Genomic DNA, 22,120 nt, shown 5'->3' with positions numbered 1-22,120 from the left:
GATTATGTCCGTCGCTTTCATGACAATGTTGAAAAGCTCCGAGAGAAAAAGCGTGAACTTGCAGATGCACGAGATCGTCTACAACGTGAGATTGAGGATGCTGAAAGGCAGCTTCTACTAATTCATAAGGATGTACAGAACTTGCAAGCAAAGGCAAGCGAAACACTATCGGATATGGGAACTCTCGAAGAGGAAATTCAACTGAATAAGAGGTGTCTCAAGTGGTGTCCTAATTGGATTTGGAGATATCAATTAAGTAAGAAAGCAATGAAGAAAACTCAGGATATTGCTGAGCTTTTGGAAAAATTTGGTCGACTCGGACCAGTCGGTTATCGTGATCCTACTGCCCTTCCCACTATAGACTTCCTATGTTCTAAGGAATTTGTGTTTTCGAAATCTTCAGAGACCGCCTTCTATCAAATCATTGAAGCCTTAAAAGATGAGAATATCAACATGATTGGGTTGTGGGGGATGGGAGGGGTGGGCAAGACCACCCTGGCTCGTGAAGTTGGAAGTCAAGCTCAAAAATGAATTTGTTTGACAAAGCTGTGATTACGACTGTGTCTCAAAAGCCAAATTTTGAGAAAATTAAAGATGAAACTGCAGAATATATAGGGTTTGATATGAAGAATGAACAAGGAAGAATATCTGAGAAAGAATTATGGTTAAGGCTGAAGAAAGAACCAAGGATTCTTATCATCCTTGATAATATTTGGGAATCTATCGACTTAAAGGGGAAGATAGGAATTCCAATTGGGGATGATCATAAAGGCTGCAAAGTTCTTTTAACAACACGCCTTCAACAAGTATGTCGAGCTATGGATTGTCAAAACGTGGTACAACTTGGCTGTTTGGATGATGATGAAGCTTGGACTCTGTTTGAAAAGAAAGCAAGTCTAGATGACTTTTCTGATGATTCTATTAAAATCCTAGCAAATCAAATTGTCAAAAAATGCGAGGGTTTGCCTATAGCTATAGTTCCACTGGGAAGTGCCTTGAAAGGTAAAACTCAGCATGAGTGGCAAGCTGCATACCGGAGACTCAAAGATCGTAGATTGACTGAAATTGAGGATCTTGATAAAGAAAATGCCTATGTATGTCTTGAGGCGAGCTTCGACTACTTGAAGAATATGGAGACCAAGACATGTTTCTTGTTGTGCTTTTTATTTCCTGAATATGATGAGATTTATGTGGAGAACTTGGTAGGATATGCATGGGGACTGAAGTTGTATAAAGGCATGGACTCAATTAAAGATGTTAGAAGTGAAGTGCTTGCATCAATTGAGATCCTCAAGAACTCCAGTTTGTTGCTAGATTGCGGAGAAAGGCATGTCAGGATGCATGATGTGGTTCACCAATTTGCTTCATGGTTAACATCTTCAAGAAAGGATATTTCTTTTGGGACTGTTAAAACACTCCTGATGGATGAAAGTTTCAAGCATTACACAGCAATCTCCTTCGAAACTGATCAAACGGATGAACTTCCTAAAGGAGTGCGCTTTCCATACCTCAAACTTCTTTTACATGGTGGCAATTGTTTCATGGAAACTTTAAGCGAATTCTTTGAGGGTATGGAGGAATTACAAGTTTGTGCTTTGAATCATCAATTGATATCTCTAGCTGCATTTTAGTTTCATATGAACCTTCAAACTTTGTGTTTGATTGGTTGTCAACTCTTTGACATCTCGATGCTTGGGAAGCTGAAGTCACTTCATATTCTCTCTTTAAGTCGATCTGATATCATTGAATTGCCGAATGAAGCTGGTGATCTAGAAAATCTAAAATTGTTGGATTTATCTTATTGCTGGAATCTTGAAGGATTCCCTCCTAATTTATTACGAAGATTGTCTGGTTTAGAAGAACTATACTTGCATGGTTGTCCTTCATTAAAATGGGTGACTGAGAATTCAACTGAAAAGAAAAGCTATTCCAGCCTATCAGAGTTGAATTTATTGTCGGAGTTGGTTGTAATATCATTGGATATTTCTTCTGAACATCTTCTAGATGGCTTTGTGTTTCATAGATTATGGAGCTTTGATGTTTGCATTGGCATAAAAAGAGAATGGTGGTTCCCAAAGAAGAACCTTGAAACTCGTCCCATCTTAAAATCTTTAAGAATCGGTAAGTCTTCATTTCAAAAAGGAATCGATAAGTCTGTAGGAGCATGCAAGCAATTGTTTGAAGATGTAGAATCTCTTCAATTGAATGGTGTGGAGGGTCACCTAAACCTTATTCCGAGCTTGGACTTGGGATTTAGTAAGTTGACTTCTCTAGATCTTCGATGGTGCCACTCTATGCAATGCCTAATTGATGCATCAAAGCAGCAAGTGCCAATCACTACTCTCTCTAATTTGAGAAAGTTATCATTAAGTGGTATGTTTCATTTGGAAGAGATGTGCAATGCTTCCCAGCCGCAAGGGTTTTTACAAAAGCTTGAAGAGGTTACAGTTTCAGATTGTGATAAGATGCAAGTGTTGTTCCCGATTGTTGAATTGAGGAGCATAGAACAAGCAGGGCCCAGTCGTTATTTAAGCCCCCAAAGTCTGAAGATTGTTGAAATAGAGAGATGCAAAAAATTGAAATACATCTTCCCAATGTCAGTTGCTAATAGCCTTGGGCAATTGCATACTTTGAAGATAAAAAGCTGCTCGCAATTGGAAGATATAATCGAAGACCCACAAGTGGCATACCTATGTTCACTCTAAAGTCTAAGGGAAGTATGTGTATCTCATTACAATAACTTGGCATCTCTTTTCCTTATTGTCCTATGGTCAAAGATTGGGAAATTGGATTATGCTTTTCATTGTAGGTTTCGTTGATTGATTTGCCTCAATTGAAAGGAAGTGATGTGAAAGATGTTATGTTCACACAATCGTCTTTGCAGAAGTTAACAGTGCACAATTGTCCTCAACTGACACATTTTATTATTTCAACTACGATACAAGTAAGATTTTTCTTTTTGTTTTATATTATTTATTTATTAATTTGTTACTTTTTTTTCTTTAATAATTCGTTGTTTGAATAGTTGTTTAAAAGATAGATTTTATTTTATAATTTTGGTCTAAAACTAATCTAAATAACCTTTTAAACAAATTAGTTGATTATAATACCATATAATAAGATTAATGAAATTTTCAAAAAAAAAATATTATCCAAACTTTATGTTTTAGATATGTTGCAAACTATTTATCTAATACTAAATTATATTATACCTATTTTGTGGGTAAACAAAAATAAGCTATATAGATTTATTTATAAGTTTTAGTTTGGTTGGTATCGATATTGTTGTCTGAATAGGAGGATGTGGATTCGAGCGCACTCAAGCACGTTTATCTTTCTATTTAAATGTGGGAAGGAATTATGGATGATTTTAGAATTTGTATTAAAAAATAAACTAGAAAAAAAATATTTAATTTTTTTTAAATATAGCCTTTTACACAGGTGGTTTGTTATTTTTGTATTAATATATGAAATTGAGTTTAAGTAATTCCCAATTGCGTTGTTACAACTGTCCAATAAATTATATGCACAGGTTATGTGATATTATTAATTTATGACTGTTTTTGTACCACATTTTTGGAGTATAATATTGATTTAAGGTAAAATAATTTTTTTGTAAGGAAATTAATTGATGAAATGTTAAGTTAGTTGTTGACATCTTTGAACATTTTGAAATTGAAAATTGATGATATGTTTATAGGAATTGGTGTTTGGGGAGATGACAAATGAACAATTGAGCAATTTGTATTCATGTAAATATGAGGAATTGGAGCAAGACCAATCGTCATCACAACATCTTCCCCTACCTATTTGCTTTCCAAATCTGATTCTAATTGATCTTTGGGGATGTGAAAGCTTGAAATCTCTCTTTCCAATTATTGTTGCTCAAGGTAGCGTTAAAAAATTAAATGTGCCCAATTTGCAAACTCTGAAGATAGAGAGGTGCTTTGGAATGGAAGAAATAATTCAAGACTCACAAGTATCAACCTTAAGCTTCCAATGCCTAAGGGAATTACAAGTCACAAAATGCAATAAATTGAAATTTCTCTTCCCAATGTGTGTTACTAATAGTCTTGGGAAATTGAAAACTCTGAAGATAGAGAGGTGCTTTGGAATGGAAGAAATAATCCAAGACTCACAAGTATCAACCATAAGCTTCCAATGCCTAAGGGAAGTACAAGTCACACACTGCAATAATTTGAAATTTCTCTTCCCAATGTGTGTTGCTAATAGTCTTGGGAAATTGCAAACTCTTAAGATAGAGAGGTGCTTTGGAATGGAAGAAATAATCCAAGACTCACAAGTATCAACCATAAGCTTCCAATGCCTAAGGGAAGTACAAGTCACACACTGCAATAATTTGAAATTTCTCTTCCCAATGTGTGTTGCTAATAGTCTTCGGCAATTGCAAACTCTGAAGATAGAGAGTTGTTCCCAATTGAAAGATATAATCCATGGACCAGAAGTGTTAACCTCAATGGCTCAAGGTCTTGTACAACTGAATGAAGTTGAGTTGATTAATTTGCCTCAATTGAAAGAAAATGATAGAAACAACATCGTGCTGACATCGCCATCTTTGAGCAAGTTAAATGTGAGAGATTGTCCTCAATTGACACATTTAATCGTTTCAACAAATATAAAAGTAAGACCTTCTTATATATATTATTTATTAAAATTTTCACCTTTTGATTTTTTTGTATAAAATAATTAAATGCTTGTATAACTCTTTAAAAAATAGTTCTCATTTTAGAATTTTGGTCTAAAAACTAATCTAAATAAACTAGTTTAGTTAATTACAATACCAATTAGTAACATAAATAACATTTCAACTAAATACTTCTATAATCTATATGAGAAATATATATATTATTTATGCTTCTTTTATATATATATTGCAAACACTATCTAGTACTACGTAATATTATTTATGTTGTGTTTTTGCACCATATTTTTGGAGATTTTTTTTTTGGTAATTTATGATCATAATTATATGTATTTGAGTTGAACAGTAAACTTTTTAAAAATTTTGAATTCTTTGACTATAAAAGATTGAAAAAGAAATCTTGTGCTTATTCTTAAAGGAGAGAATCTAGTTTTGAACATTAGTGTTCAAACTTAAAGAATTTATTAAGTAAAATAAATTAAACCTTAATTTTAATAAAATAAATTGTTAAAATAGAAGTTCCATAAGAAAATGAATTAATATAATGATAGGTGTGAAGTGAATGGCTTTCATCACTTTGAAATTCATGATTGATGATATGTTTATAGGAATTGGAGTTCTCGAAGATGACAGGAATGAAGCAAATAAGCAACGTGACAAACCCTGAAAGGAGAGGAAGAACATCAACAAGTGCTCCCATCCAAGTTGAACACTTTCAAAATCTCACTCATTTGACAGTCAAAGATTGCAAAAGGTTAAGATACATCTTCTCACCTACCATCGCTCGAAATTTGCCACAATTAGTGTGGTTGAATATATCTGACTGTGAGGAATTGGAGCAAATAATTGAGAAGGATCAAACTCCATCACAACATCATCTCCAACCTATTTGCTTCCCTAAATTGAGTTGGATTAGAATCTTTAACTGTGAAAACTTGAAATGTCTCTTCCCGATTACTCTTGCTCATGGCAGCCTTCAAAACCTATTTCAATTATTCCTTCAAAGGGTCTCCAAATTAGAGCAGGTGTTTGAAGGAGATGAGTCAAATGGGAGTAAGGACGAAGAGAAAGTGATACACCTACCTCGATTAGCCGAATTATATCTTTGTATCCTACCAAACCTCGTGAGCTTCAGCCCTGTGGGTTATCATTTTGTTTTCCCATCTTTGATAAATTTACATTTAAAAGGTTGTCCCAACGTAACCACAAGATTTAGTATCGATTCAAAGCAATCAGTGCATGCCAAAACACAGGTACACTACTCTTCCAAACTCAATAATAAGCTTCAAAACAAAAGTTCATCCATTGAATTATTTTCTCTATGTATTCTTCCAAACTCTTTATTTACTAATCTTTAATTTATATCCATTAATGCAATATTTTTATTTTGGCTGTCTGAGAGAAATTCTTTCTTTTTTTTTAATGCTTTAAATGACTAAATGAAATTGCACCAACTGTAAATGGTTTCTATTGGCTGTCAGTATTTCTTTCTAGATATCCTTGTTGCATTATTCACAGTTATTGTTCTTAATATGTTATCCTTTGTCCAATTTTGGAAAACTGGCTTTGCTTTCCTCATCATCAATCATCAAAAGCAAACAGTAATAAGTGAAGGTTTAATTTGCTTTGCAGGCAAGCCAATCAGTTGATGAAATTATAGTGGAAGAATCTGCTGCAGCTCAAGAAACTGCATGGCCAATTGGTAGTGATATATGGTGGCGGAAAGGGAAATATTGAAATGAATGGAGCAGTAAATGAAGTTATTTCTATTTAAGGAGTTAATTTGAAAGTTAAGCATTGTGAATGTTTAAATTGAATGGCATATATTCGTTATTATGTACCACTTACTTTTTTTAACTAATTCTAATATTACAGAAGATAAATTTAAAAACATCAATAATGTTAATATCAAAAACATTACAGAACGTAAATATAAAAATTTTGTTTCTTTACAAGTCCTTCCAAAACAACATTAATACACGTGATATGTGTTGGATCAAGTGGCTAATGGAAAAAATTTTCATTTAAGCCTTTTATAATTTATAAAATTTTAAATTAATAATAATAAAATTACACTTTAATTCTCAAAAATGATAAAAGTTTGATTTAATTCTTTAAAAATTATAAGGATATAGACTATTAAAATGGTGAAATTACATTCTTACTATCATAAAAATATTCAATTTAATTTTGACCTTCAAAAAATATTTTCTGGCCCCACCACTAGTTAAACATATGTGAATTAATAACACATTAGCCCAAATAAATGTGAATTAATCCATATGTTTAAAAAAGATAAGAGTAAATTACACTATTAATCCCTCAATTATGTGTCATTTAATTAAAAGAGTTACAATTTAGATACTAACGCTTTCGAAATTGTTTTTTACCCAACTATTAAATAGCTAACAATCACACTTTTCTTAGTTAGTATAATGACAATTATAATCCTTAGATTTTATACTTTCTCTCAATTTAACCCTAATTCTTTATAAAAATTATTTTAAAAAACTCAATATATTATTTTAAAAAATAGAAAACTCTATATAAAAATTATGGTTTCTGCAACAACAAAATATTTATTGATGAGCTAACTCTATCCATGGACGATTGGCAGCTAACTCTTCACTTTTTCGATCGGATCCAACTTCCTCTATCCATAGGATTTCATATAAGCGATCCAACTTGATCCAATCTTCTAAATAAGTTTCTCCAAATTATATGATCTTTATTAATGAGCTTGATTCATCCCACAATATCAGCTCAACCCAAAGATACGGATCAATAAATTGTCAATCTTCCAAATATGGCAAGTTGTTTTGTCATAGTGGTTGGGATAGTAGGCAATTCCCATAACGCATTGCAACAACTTCAAATATTTCAACATTTTTCAAAATCCAAATTGAAAAAACAAATCCAATCTTTTTTCTCATTCTTTTCTCAAAATGATAAATAAATTTCCTTAATTTTCTCTCACTTATCTATTTTTTAAAATTTTATATTTTTATTTAATTTTCAAATTTATGTATTTTTAAGATTTTCTAATTAAAAAAACTGAATTCTTTTATTGTTTTATATAGAATCAGGGCCAAATTGATAGTCTATTTACGTTTGGTAGGCTTGATGTAAAAGAGGAGTGTTATGTTAAATAACACTCAACTCTCAATCGATGGATAAAAGATAGATGCTACTACATCAAATTGTTTGGTTGTTGAAAATTGTGAGAGATATATATATTACTCTTCTTACCATGTGTTTTTCGATACAATATTAGGGGTAGGAAATGGGGTTAACACGCTTCGCACTTGTGCCAAACAGGTGTTCCATCAATATATTAAGCTTCTTACCATGTGTTTTCTCTGAGTTAAAACATAAGTGTTATTTTTTAATTTATCATCTTACCCTTAACATCTTTTTTTATATAGTCTAAAATAAAATATAAAATATTAGTATTTATAAAATATTTACATAAAAATATTATAACAATTAATTTTATAAAATATTGAAACAACAAAATAAAATTATTATTGTTTAAAAATAATATATTAATATTATTACTTTTTAAAAATAATAAAATAATAAAAATATTTATATATTATGTATATAAATAAAAAATATTAAAAATATATTTTTATATTAATATTAATATATTAATGTAAAGATTAAAATGCGTAACTTTAATATTAGTTTAATAAACCCGAATATGACGTAGAGAATAACAATAAATAAAATAAAACATTTATATAATTTTATATTAAATATATAAAATAATAAAATATTAGTTTTTAAAAAATAACTAAATTTTTTAAAAGGAAAAATAACTAGTTTTAACCTCTACTTTCGATGGGGTTTCTAATTTTCTTTATAAAATTTTAGTTAGTTAATGTAAAAATTAATTGTAAATTAAATTTTATTAATTATAAAAATTAAAATTTTCTCAGTTCAAATATAAATATAAGTTAATGCGTGAGTTAACTTGTAGATCAATCACTTTTAATAAATTATTTAAATCTAAAAAACTCCTTCCATATTAGTTTTATATATATATATATTGAATATTCACTTGTTGAATATCAATTCCTTGAACAGAGGCAACTAATATTAGGTTGTGGCCCAACACTTGTTTGTTTGTTTGAAACAAGGATCAGTGGCTGGCAGTAGAGCTGATAGAATCATTGCAAAATTAGGTCTCCTTAACTCATTTAGGGTCGAAGCTAATGGTTTTGTGGGTGGGGTTTGGGTTCTCTGGAGCGATAATATTATGGTGGATATTTTGAGTTTACATTCGTAGATGGTTCACATGAAGGTTAGGAGCAGGCAAGGCGGTGCTAGTTTTTTTTTTGGAGAACTTGGCAAAGTCAGTTGTCGAACCTTGGGTTTTAGCTGGCGACTTTAATGCGATCTTGGATGGTTCAGAAAGGATTAAGGGTAGTCCATCTTCGTGAGCAGGTTGCAAATGGTTTCAGTTGTTCGTTTTTTAGAGTGGGCTGTGCGATTTGGGGTTTAGTGATCCACAGTTTACTTGGAGTAGACGAAGTTTATCACAACTTCTAGATAGGGCTATTTGTAATTTGGCTTGGGATTCGTTTATACCTATTTGTTTGATGCGTAATCTTCACCGTCTAAAGTCGGATCATCGTTCGTTCCTGCTTTCACTTTGTCCTACGTAAAACAGAGGTGATAGGCCATTAAGATGTAGAGCAAGTTGGATGTTACATGCTAAATTCAAGTCTCTTGTCAGAGATTGTTGGAAAAATAAGTAGGAGGTGGGATTGAACTTAGAGTGATTCCAAGAGGTGGTTCAGGTATGGAATAAACAAGTCTATAGTAACATTTTTGTGTGGAAAAGGAAGCTAGTGTCAGAACTAGAACGGGTGTAAAAAGTATTGGATCTGAGACCCTCATTGAGACTCTGAGCTCGTAAATTAGAATTGTGCCATGTAACCTTCTCAACTCGGCCTAGACGTTAGACCCGAATCTAGGAGATTACATCAACCAACAAGATGGCCTAGTAGAGTTATCGAAGTTCAAAAATGTTTGATTTTAAAAGGTTTGTTTATTTTAGAAAAAAAAACTTAGTCTATTTTTGAAAAGACATATGAGTTAGTAAAAACTGATTTATTTTTAACATCTTTCATGTAACGGTCTCCATCTTAGTTAATTTATTATCTTTCCAAAACTTATTTTCAACTTTAACTGTGAAAAAGTTATATTAATGTAATTTTAATAAAAACCATGCTTCATACATAATTAAATAAAAATTCATATTCTAATAGCCTAAATGATTTAAATGTCATGCATGCCTAAGTAAAAATCATAAACTAAGTCTACTAACACAATTCAAAATAAAATATTACAGTCTTTAAATAATAATATATCAAATAGTAACTTAAGAATATTTAATAAAAAGAGCCAAGTACCTGCGAATGTCGAGTCTGCGTCCTAACCTTGCAGGTTATCTGAAAAGATGGGAATAAAAAGGGGGTGAGCTATGTAGCTCAGCGTGAGTTCTATCACAAGACAAATTGGTGCAAACTGTAGACACATCATACAGAAAATCAATTCATAAATTAAATCACATTTACTTAGTCAAATAGAATATCGATAATTCAGAATACTAATCAACAGAATAATCCATTGTTCATAGCCACATAATTGCTTATGAATGCAATTCAAGTTCAGTTAAACAGTAAAAATGTCTTACCTCACTACTACACACCAAAATAGGAGTTCCCCGGAACTCCTCTACCTTCATACCACATTGTGGATAAACCACTTATCATTGCAGATAACTGCTAACAGTAAGATGTTGGTGGATGAACCATCCATCGATGCAGATAAAAATTGCTAGTATGTTGTGGATGAACCACTGGTCGAGTAGGCGATTACCGACTAGAATAGGTTCTGGATGAACCACTGGTCAAGCAGGCGATTGCCGACTAGAATACATTGTGGATAAACCACTGGTCGAACAGATAAACTATTGACTACTTCCTCTGTTCAAATCATCCCACCCTATGCAATGCATCAAGACATGTTATACAGTTCAATATGGTAGCAAATAGTTTGCTTTTAACAAATCAATGCAATGGCAAAAGTCATGCTTACTAAGCGTTCAAATTAACGATAGCATAAGGCATGCTTATAACATATTGAAATAGAAACGGTTAACATACTTATAATAGTTCCAATAAGGCAACAATATTTATGTTCTCAACTAATTGATGCAGTAGCCAAACATATACTTTTCAAAAAGAATCCAATCTAGCGGTATCTTAAAACATATTATACGAATATTAACAAATACAGATTCAATCAACACAATTATACACAATTTATGCAAGTATAAATTAATAAACAAATAATTCAATCAATTAGGGCATGTATTCTAGCATTATTTATGTTATCAAGGGCTTAATTGAATAAATTAAACACTAAAAATAATTTGGGAACCAATTAGAGACTAGTTTGTATAGTTTCTAAAAATTTTTGATTAAAACTGTAAAATTGGGTTTCAGGGGACACACGACCGTGTGGGTTACATGGTCATGTGGTCATGTCGTGTGGTTTGGGTTGGGTTCGATTTTGCCCTTATTTTCTCATAAAATAACACATGTCTAATTTCTGGGGAAATGATTCATTAAGGTGGAGTTGAAGGTGGAGTTGTGTGCATGGGAAACGATTCATTCAGTAAGGTAATCAGTATTGGTACTGTTAAAATTAGGGTGAACGATAGGATGATTAGGACACTCTCAGATGTCAAGTATGTACCTAATTTACGAAAGAATCTCATCTCCTTGAGTATTTTAGACTCGAAAGGTTGTAGAATCAACATCGAGTCAAATGGCATTAAGGTGTCTCATGGGGCTCTTGTTTTGTTAAAAAAGGACTGGCAGTCTTTATATTCTGGAAGGTTCTATAGTGACCAATGAAACCGGACGTCCTTCGTCTGTTATAGAGTCGAAGTCAACTTGTTTGGAGTGGAGACAAGTTGGTCAAAGGAAATGTATGATCGTTTTGTTGAAAAGAGGTTCTCTCTTGGATGCAAGTTTTGAAAGTTAGGTCACTGTGTTCCTGAAAATTAGACATGTGTTAGTTTTGATTTGGTAGTGCACAAGTCGAAGGCTAGAAGTCTTCCAGCTTCTAAGCACAGATTCGGCTCAATTACTTCCCTGCATAGTTCAAGATAGACCCGTTGTAGGTTTTGGCAAAGATAACGTTGTGGAAATATGAGTTAATGTGGAGATTTGTTGAGTATGCCACATATTTCAGTCAAATTTGAGAGATAATCTCCCAGTTAAACTCTTTTTAATTGTTTTATTCGAACTCTAATTAGTCTAGATTATTTTATTATTATTTTACCTACAAATTTAGCCTATAAATAATTTCTTTTACAACCTTAGAAAATACAACCAAAAAGATTAGATCTCATAACACTTTTGGAGAATTTATTTTGTATTTAAAATTTGAAGGTTCTTTGTTTTCGAGTTTCGCGGTTTAGTTTTTATGTCTATCTTTCGTACTCTTTGTTCTTTTTTCATTATAATAAAAATTATCTTTGTCCGTAATTTTTTATTTTCTTTGGTAGAGTTTTTCCATGTTAAATTTATGTGTCTAATTTCTCAATTTCTTTTACTATTTTTACTTATTAATTACTTAATCGAATCAGTACCCAACAAAAAAATGAATGGAGCAATAAATGAAATCATTTCTATTTAAGGAATTCATTTGAAATTTCATCATTGCGAGTTTTTAAATTGAACGTCATTTATTCGTTAGTATATACACTACAGGAAAATAGGGTTTTAGCGGCGTTTTATCAAAAAACGCCGCAAAAATTGTAAAACACAGAGCAATAGCGGCGTTTTTGTTAACACGCCGTTAAAAACAGAGCAATAGCGGCGTTTTTTGTTAAAACGCCGCTAAAAACAGATCAATAGCGGCGCTTTTGGTAAAACGTCGCTAAAAGTCGGAGCAATAGCGGCGCTTCTATAAAACGCCGCTAAAAGTCAGAGCATTAGCGGCGCTTTTGGTAAAACGCCGCTAAAAGTCAGAGCAATAGCGGCGCTTTTGATAAAACGCCGCTAAAAGTCATATAACCCCTAAACCCTAAAAAATCATGAACACTAATCTATAACCCCTAAAATACTAAACCCTTAAACCCTAAAAACCCTAAACACTAAACTATAACTTCTAAAACCCTAAACCCCAAAAAACATCACATGGATGTTGATGTGTATATACATATATATTAATGTAAAAGCTTATGTTCATAATAAATTATGGAAGCAATACTTAATATTGATTAAATTTATTTTTTGGTTTACGGTTTAATATTTAAGGTTTAAGGTCTATAGTTTAGGGTTTTATGGTTTAAGGTTTAATGGCCATGGGTATATAGTATGTTAATCTCAAGTGAATCATATTCAATAATTAAATCCTAAACCCTATAATTAATTATTGTTATCAATAATAGATATCTTGATTTTGATAAAAAAATATTTTTTATATATTAATAAGGTGTTATATTGTTTAATGGATTGAAGAGATATTTTGTGAAAAATGTTTTAAATGATAAATTTAACTTTAAATTTTATTAATAGTTTTTTGTTTATACTATTTTAATATTTATCTATATTGATTAATTAAAATATTTATTTATTTATATGAACAAAAATTCTCTGCACTCATTTGTGTCTCCACGTTTTTTAATTGTAACTCATTTTCTTTTTAAAATATATATTTGTGTCTCCATGTTTTTTCATTTTCTTTTACACAATTATTGATATAACATCATTTTATATTTATATATTGCATGGATACATAAATATTTATATTTATTCAATATAAAAATATATTGATGTATTTATTTTTTCAAATGTGTATGATTAAATCAAAATTAAAGTTTCAACTATACATTTAAACCACAATTAGAATTTCACGTCTACAATTACACATTAAACCGAAATAAAAAATAAACTCAAAAAATAAAAATAAAAAAAATTAAAATTTAAAAATAAAAAAATAAAAAATAAAAAAATAAAAACTTAAAAATTTAAAATTTAATATTTTAGTCCATATTTCAATTAAAAAGTTCATTATTCAAAATTAAAAACAAATTCAAAAGAGAAAAATAAAAAATATGTTAAAAATAAAAAATTTAAAATTAATCAATACAAAAAATTGAATTATAATGGCGTTTTTAGTGAAAACGCCGCAAAAAAATCACCAATTTTTGATTACCCGCTCGTTAGTCCCTAAATCCCCCAAATAACTCTCAAAATTTGCCCCCAAATTTCCCATTTCCAGCAACACCAAGTCAATACACCTACACTAATTGCCGGAAGTCCGTAGCTTGGAGCTTGTCCTCACTGCTTCCTCCACTAATTGCCGGAAGAAGCTGGCCGTAAAAGAAAGATCTTCTACTTCAACCTGGCTTCGGTTGACCCCCTTTCGGTGGTAGTAAGAGCAGAATCTTGGATTGGTGCTTGAAGTAAGGGTCATCAAAGAGACGGATCAGTTTCCTTTTAATTTTACCGGTGATTTCTATGGCGATGGAAACCCTAGATGACGAGAAACCGGAGGAAGAGGAGGTGATAGATAAAGAAAATAAAGAGGGAAGTGAAAAGGTATGCTTTCTTTTCTTTATTCACATCAAAAACATCAAAAGCTTGCTTCACTTCTTCCAAGCTTGGCTCTTGTTCAAACAACCTTGAAATCTCCTCACATTCGTATGATTCATTCAACTATTCTTCACTTTCTTGGCTGCAAAAAATCCCCAGGTTCCCCATCAAAATCTCCACTTCTTTTCTGCATAATCTCTCACCGCCAGATAAAACTTCCTTGCTTGAAAACCCAGATTTCTGGTTCTTCTGGTCCCAATCTGAAGTCTGGTTCTCCATTTCTCTGCTTTGTTTCTTAGAACCTGCTGCCTTTTCTCTTGTTTAACTGCAATTTCTGAATTTGACTTTTTGTTGTTTGTACAATGAAGTTTCTTGGATGTTCATAGGCGGCTGTTTTATTTATTCCTTGAATTTGATCCTTATTTTTCTCTAGACGATTTTTCTAAAAATGACAAATTTCATAATTCGATCCTTTAAATTTGGATTCTATGTCGTGCATATAATTTGTGATTGGCTCAACTATTTACTTCAAAAACTGAAATAAAAAATTTGTCAAATTCAGAGTGCAAATGATACTTTATTTTTTATCCTCTACGTTTTCCATGGTTAATTCTGTTTTCCATGGTCTTAGGGTTAGGAGAGCTGCAATTTGAATTCTAGAGTAGACTCTTTGATTACACAGATTGAGACAAAGCTTGAGTTCGATGGTTTTTTTATTAATACCGTTGTTCTTCAATTTCTTTTCTTTTTCTTTTGGTTTGCAGTTGAATCGTTCAAGTGCCGTATCTGCAAATACACCCTCCAAAATTTGTCATACTTTTCCTAGAAATGGAAGATGTTAGAGGTTAAGTTTCAAGACCAAAGCTGCGGGTTCAGTTGAAGGAAATGTACTTGACAAAGAATCGGCAAGTATTAGTGACAAGATAGGTAACTGCTTGCTGTCTCATTAGATATCTGATTTCAGGGAAAACAATCTTGGAAGCCATGGTTTCTCTTAAGCTATTCAGAGCTGAAATATGGAGAATGAAACTGGCATCAGTTCTAACCCTGTTATAGTTTATCTGGCTTTTGAAGCATCTTTGAATTTTTTTATTTAAAATCATCAAAGGAAATTAACATGCCATCTGTATTTCATTCCTAATTTGTTTATAACAAAAGATGAATGCAAAATCTCTCTCTGTAGGTCATTTTGATGAGAATTGAATCCAAAACGCAGTTGCCTTGGTGCCGTAGTTCATAGTTTGCCACATTACGGTGGACTTTACAACCAAAATAAAGTGTATATTATATTTGTTGCTTTCTCCTACATTTGATGCTTCTTCAATTTTGGATGGAATTACATTTAAGTACTGTCATTGATGTAGATTATGGAGTTGTTGGTATTCACCATGTTGGAATTCTATGTGAAAACCTTGAAAGATCTTTCAGAGATGCTGCGAGTTTAAATTTAAACGTAGAAGAATGTAGAAGAAGGAGTTATCTTATGACTGGATTTTTTTTTCAATTAAAATCAGCAAACACATCAGAAGAATCAGGTAAAGGACACTATTGATGTGGATGAACCTAAAGGTATTTTACTTTTGCCATATAATCTGTTTCTTTATGATACACAATCTTCTTTAGGCCTATTTTACTAAGTCTCGTGTATTTTGAAAGGGGAGACCCATTAACTGCTAAAGAGTTGGAAGAAAAGGAGCGACTATTAGAAGAGGTGAGTGCAACGTGTTACATGTTATATTTTTATTTGTTTGTTTGTTTGAGCGTGGTGATAAGATAATTGTCTGTGCTAACAATCTTTTTGCACTGGTTGAGTATGCAATGAAGCTATGCAAGCCTATGATCTTTGGTGCTACCAGCTTATTTGTGAACATCAATTGCTCTGTCCTTTTTGTATTGTTTTTATATTGTTGTGTCAATTTTCCCTTGTAATGTGCAGCCATCTTGAGAGGACTAAAATTCTAGTCATGATGTAAACACTATTTTATTCAATTTGGGTTAATTATATCCACTAAGCTGAAGCTTTCTGTTATCCTAATAACTATTTCCCTATTACAGGAGCACGCTACTGCTGCCCTCCAGTATTTCCTTGGAATCAGAAGTAAAACAGCATTGCATTCTCTTTTGGTATGGTCTCTGTATAAATGTCTGAACTATTATTCAATTTTTTGCAGCTATTTCGTGCTAATGATGTACGTATGCATTTCCTTTTGTAGCACTAAATATGCAGCTACCAAATTTTATTCACCAAAGTTTGCAAGTATGGTTTGCTTTCTCTTTCATTTTTTTTCTCATTCTCTAATAATTCTCCTTAGCTTGTATTCTTCTCTGGTAATAAAATGATGAACCCTTTGGTACAACAAATGCGGACGGCTATTGGCAATGGACAGGCAATCAGCTTTAATCTTACCTCCTGCACATCGTCCTTATCGAACTCTTTCTGTTTCAAAACAATCATCGACTCAATCTATTTCCTCAACATTAGATCAAGGTTCTAATGCCCCTGAAGCTTATCATATCGGTTGCTTCTCGGATAACACGTAAGTTCACTCTGCTTTCTGTTAACCAAGGTATATTAGCTAAAGCTAGGAAATAGAAAGATCAAATTGATACTAGTGAGTGATGAAAACAAGGTTTCTATATTTACTTACTTTAGGTGATCGAATGAGAATGTTTTAGGACATGTGTATTACATGATGTGATATGCAAATATGCTTATGTGTATGTACGCATGCTAAAAAAAGACATGGATTTAATTATGTTCTGGTGTTGATTTTATTTATGCATGCTTAATTTAGTAAAAATAGTATTGAGCTATGCTTAATGGATTAATATTAAATAAGAAAAAATATTTTTTTAAACTCCAAATTAAAAGAAATTCATTATTTTCAAATAATAAATAAATAAATAAATAAATAAAACTATAAAATAAAAAAATATCATATCATCTATCATATTTCGGTCACACATTGATTATTTTTGCTACTATAATATAATTAATGAGACTAAACATTTGGTTTAGTTATTTGAGTTGTCCTCAAATCGGTTTAGAAAATGCTGTCCTTTCACGCTTCCACCTCTCTTACTAGGGTATTTGGTTTCCTGTAACTAGGAGAAATATACAAAAGGTGAAACAAGGAAAGCTCTTTACTGGCATAACTAGATAATGCCGTTGTGCAACTCGTAGAACTACAGTCTTTATATGTGACATGTATATATTTTTTGGTTAAATCTTTTCAATTTATAACTTCATATGATCTTCCAGTGATGTAAATTAAATATAATTTATAATTGATATTTTTATTTTCATATTTTTATGTTACCTTTAAATTTAAAAATTAAAAAAACACAACCTGAATAAATTTAGAAAAAGAAACTATATACTTAAATCTAAAATATTAAAATCTTGAAGTTTTTTATTTTAGCTAAAATTTTATTAGCTTTTTATATAATTTTTACAGTTTCTTTTTCGTATAAAGTTTGGTCTTCTAAAAATCTTTCTTGTCTCAAACTCAACAGGTAGTCAATAAGCACTAAAACTGATTTTTCACAATTTTCTTCTTCTATTTCAGGTATGTTAAGCTTCTCTTTTACCCTTTTTTTATTTTCTGTAATCTTTTGCTATTTTGGGTCTCCTGTAATATAAATTTCTTCTATCTTTATTCATTTTCTTAAACAAAAAACTATTAATTTAGGCATTGAAGAGTGATTGAAATGCAAACTTTGCTTGTTGTCCCTAGTTGCATCGGCAAACCATAGGTGCCTTAATTGAGTATGCTATCAACAGTAGTTTATATCCCCACTGGTAGAGTCTTTCCAAATCAAGTAATTTGGATTAGAATTGAGACTACAAAGTATGCATGAATTCTGTCCATTGGTTCAACTCCCATTAAAATAAATGGATGCCCATGTTCCAACTCCACTGCTTTCCCATCTTAAAGCCAAGCAGAGTAAAAGACTCGAAATTAAATCTAGACATCTCCATCTTGTATGTGCTTCAGAGAATTGGTAAAGGTCGATAGAAACTTCAAATCAACAGAAAGATATCGGGTTAATTCTATTATTAGTTCCTATACTTTGCGAAAGTTATGCATTTAGTTCTTATATTTTAATTTGACCAATACTTTTCGAATTAGTTAATTTTAGGCCCTGTACTATTTTAAATTTTAAAATTTTAGTTATTTTCTTCTTATCGCCTGCGTAGTTTGACTTTGCTACTTGTTTTTAGCTTTGCTGCCATTTATCATCTTTTTTTTTATTTTTTAAATTCTTGTATTAGCTCTAGTTTTGCTTCGTGATTGTTTGTCTATTTTGTGTTTTTTTGTTGTTAGTTTCACTAAGTTATATATGCAGGCATTGCAATACTTTGGCTTCATCTAAAGCTTGAACCAGCCCTCTGTTGTATATTGTTTCTTCTTCTTTTCTGATCTTTTTCCTTTGATTAATGAGATGTGATGATGATTTGGCATTATAATTTCTCACCAGGATGAATTATGTTTTAGAAATTCTAATACTTTGTGTGTCTGTGTGTGTGTGTTTTTTTTATGTATTAAATTACATATTGAATCAATGTTTATGTATTAAATTTAAATTCATTAATTTTTATATTTAGTTTTGAAGTTTAAATTTTAATGGAAAATTTAATTTAATTAATATTTTTTATTTATCCTTAAATGTATATAGTTTAAAGTTCAAATTTCAAAAATTAAACATAATATAATATTTAACATAGAAATAAATATTATTTAATTAAAATAAAATAATTTTTTTAATATCATTATTTTTAGCAGCGTTTGTGAGAAAAGTGCCGCTAAAGGTTATGATCTTTAGCGGCGTTTGTGAAAAAAGCGCCGCTAAAGGTCATGGTCTTTAGCGGCGTTTGTAAAAAAAGCGCCGCTAAAGGTCATGGTCTTTAGCGGCGTTTGCGAAAAAAGCGCCGCTAAAGGTCATGGTCTTTAGCGGCATTTTTTTAAAAGCGCCACTAAAGGTCATGGTCTTTAGCGGCGTTTTTTTCAAAAAAACGCCACTAATTTTTGCGGCGTTGCATATAGTGACGTTTTTTGCGGCGCTTTAAAGGTAAAAAAAAGGCCGCTAAAAGTCTGTTTTCCTGTAGTGATATACCACCTACTTTTTTTTTCCTTGAGAGAGAAGACAATATTTAGTGAGTTATAAGGAAAAAAAACAAAGTAAAGCATATGTTAAACTTATGTGAATTCTGTTGATTAATCTAAGTTTAAAAAAAAATTAGTTTTTAGTTTAATAACTTATCATCCGCACATGTCTATTTAAGATATGCTTGTCTAGAAATAAACATGAACTTTATTAAAAGTAGTAGAAAAGAAAATTGGTAGCCATATATAGACTGACATAACCATTCTTCATTGTGAACTTCAACTGAATGCCATTTCTTTCCTACTAGATGAATTTCAATCGTTAATATATTAAAAAAAATTATTAAAATATTACACTTTATTTAAATTACCCCTTAAATTATTTTTATAGTTAAATAAGTTTGTATCTTATGATTTTAGCGCAACTCTAAAACATCAAAAATAAAGACACCAAGGGTATATTACAATCACCTACCTTTAAGCATACATGAGCTTTCCATCCCATCCATAGCCGTTGTGTTTGCAGAACAATTGGTCTCCCTCAACCCAATGTTGGAAGTACTGTTAAGCAACAAGCTTAATACTCCACTAGCCTCTCCCCAATTATCTTTCTTTACAAGTCCTTCCAAAAGATAACAAAGTCTTTGTCGATTTTCCCAACGAATATGGACTCTCCCCAGCGTTAGAAGAAAAGAAGGCTTGGTTAATGATAATTTCAACCTTTCGTCTAGCTTTCCTTTATTGCTCTTGGGTTCTTCTAATCTACCTTCAAGTTTCTCCATTTTTGTTCTCTAGGTCTTGCAAAAACAACTCAAGGTTTTGTGATGCGTATTTAAACATAAATACCTGTGCTGATCTTTCAAACATATAAAAAAAATTTTGACGCAACGTGGGTAAGGACACGTGATATGTGTCCGATCCTTCTGACACTGCTATTGCCTTTTGAAAGAAAAAGAAAAGGAAGAAGATTTCACCAAAAAATGAAGAAGTGGTGGTGGTGAGGCTGACGGTGGTCGCCGATCAGATGAAAAGCACTGAAAAGCAAAAAAGAAAAAACCAAAATGCGTGACGATAAAAGCGTGTAGCGACGTAAAAAATTAGCTTTCGGGTCGCTAATTGTGGCGATCTAAAAAGTTTGGAAACTGAAGTTCGATTTTGAAATAAAAGGGGAGTCGCCACCGATCCTTTTTATAGGTGTGATCGGACACCTTATAAATTTATTTTTTGAAATGAAAAGAAATGAATTTAAGTCCACATTAAAATCCAGAGAAAGATAGGGTTCGGGAGTCAGTTACGTGCGAGGAAGGTATTAGCACCCTCGCAACGCCCAAAATTGGTATCTCATAAACACGTGTTGTCTTGATTTTCAAAATTACGAGTTCAATGTAATATTTAGTCGTGACTTGATAAAAAAGGACGAGAAGTTTTCAATTTTTGATTTTTTTGAGAAGGGTATACCGTTTTAACACGAGTCGATTGATGTTCACCCAACATAGCGATGAAATCGATGACTTAGTGTTAATTCAATATATTACCTTGATTATTGAAGTAAATAAGAAAACATGGATAATTTTTCGAAATAATGTGAAGCAAGCTGATATGAAATAAACATAAATAAATGGAAGAACTATAAACATATTTGAAACAAATAACAAATATTACAATGATATTGAAGGAAAATACTAATAATGCATACAAGATTAAATGTAATTATAGCATCAAATACGAGAAAATAATGAATATACATACATAAAAACATTAAAAACATGTACGTCAAAACACATCTATATAAGCAATGATAACGTTAGAAAGATATCATGTATATTATTTGAACTATACATGAAGTGACAAAAATGCATATCTATTAATGTTAAAGTATATACACAATAATAGGAATAAGAGTATTTACACGATAGTATTGAAGATATGTATATGGAAATGTATAAAAATATACATAACAAGTAATATTAGTGAAAAATAGATATATAACTTATAAAGAACATATATACTACGTATATACCTTTAGAAATGATAATAATAATAGGAAAGCTATTTTGTACGCTATACGTATACTAGTACACATATATATATAAATGATGGTATTAGAAATATACGATATAATATTAGAAGTATACATGTAATAGTATATAAAAAATATAACTAATAATATTAAAAAATATGTATAAAATATAATATTAAAAAACTTATATACATAACATATATAAAAAAATACATATAATATAATATTAAGACATTTACATAATATACATATTAGGAATAAATAACATCTAATAATATTAATAATAATATTAAAAATAATAATGAAATATATAAAAACAAATATGATATAACAATAATATTAAAATAAAGTAATTAAAATAGTACTATATAAATGTATGAATATATACATATATAATATACATATATTAATATTGATAATAATGCTAAAACTAGAAATAACAATCATCAGTAATAATAATACTTTAAAAAAATAATTAATATATTAATAAAAATAATAGTAACAATATTAGTAATATGTAAAAAAAGGAAAATAAACGAAAAAGGACTAAATCGGAATAAGAACAGAATTTCAGGGCGAATTTAAAAAGAAATAAAGAAATAAAGGACTAAAATGGACACGCGTGAAATCAACGAGGACCAAAAGTGCAATATTCTCTATTACCAAAACGCAGTGCAGCACGGAGGGACTAAATTGATGAACGGGC

General features: G+C 31.0%; 2 protein-coding genes and 1 long non-coding RNA gene across 6 annotated transcripts; all 3 read left to right on the top strand.

Annotated features, from left to right (window-relative positions):
• The first annotated feature begins 527 nt into the window (after nucleotides 1-527).
• On the top strand, nucleotides 528-1,631 carry LOC121228037 (disease resistance protein At4g27190-like). The gene has a single exon (XM_041111153.1). The coding sequence runs from the start codon at nucleotides 528-530 to the stop codon at nucleotides 1,629-1,631; it is 1,104 nt and encodes a 367-aa protein (XP_040967087.1).
• A 603-nt stretch (nucleotides 1,632-2,234) lies between these two features.
• On the top strand, nucleotides 2,235-6,506 carry LOC121227921 (uncharacterized). The gene is made up of 5 exons (XM_041110863.1): nucleotides 2,235-2,717; nucleotides 2,810-2,944; nucleotides 3,701-4,642; nucleotides 5,272-5,916; nucleotides 6,296-6,506. Exons 2-5 carry the CDS (start codon nucleotides 2,861-2,863, stop codon nucleotides 6,398-6,400), a joined length of 1,776 nt encoding a protein of 591 aa, XP_040966797.1. The 5' UTR covers nucleotides 2,235-2,717; nucleotides 2,810-2,860; the 3' UTR covers nucleotides 6,401-6,506.
• A 7,352-nt stretch (nucleotides 6,507-13,858) lies between these two features.
• On the top strand, nucleotides 13,859-18,751 carry LOC121227920 (uncharacterized). Of its 4 annotated transcripts, none has more exons than XR_005925455.1 (10): nucleotides 13,882-14,292; nucleotides 15,051-15,213; nucleotides 15,470-15,565; nucleotides 15,651-15,855; nucleotides 15,943-15,997; nucleotides 16,342-16,410; nucleotides 16,500-16,543; nucleotides 16,674-16,823; nucleotides 17,803-17,855; nucleotides 18,637-18,751. It is a non-coding gene; the product is annotated as an uncharacterized lncRNA (long non-coding RNA). The 4 variants fall into 4 exon arrangements; XR_005925457.1 differs by having other exon boundaries at nucleotides 13,894-14,292; nucleotides 16,674-16,853; XR_005925456.1 differs by lacking the exon at nucleotides 15,470-15,565 and having other exon boundaries at nucleotides 13,859-14,292.
• Nucleotides 18,752-22,120: the final 3,369 nt, after the last annotated feature.

Source organism: Gossypium hirsutum, chromosome A04, assembly GCF_007990345.1.
Source record: "Gossypium hirsutum isolate 1008001.06 chromosome A04, Gossypium_hirsutum_v2.1, whole genome shotgun sequence".
Lineage (NCBI taxonomy): Eukaryota > Viridiplantae > Streptophyta > Magnoliopsida > Malvales > Malvaceae > Gossypium > Gossypium hirsutum.
This window is presented reverse-complemented; position numbering and strand designations above follow the sequence as displayed.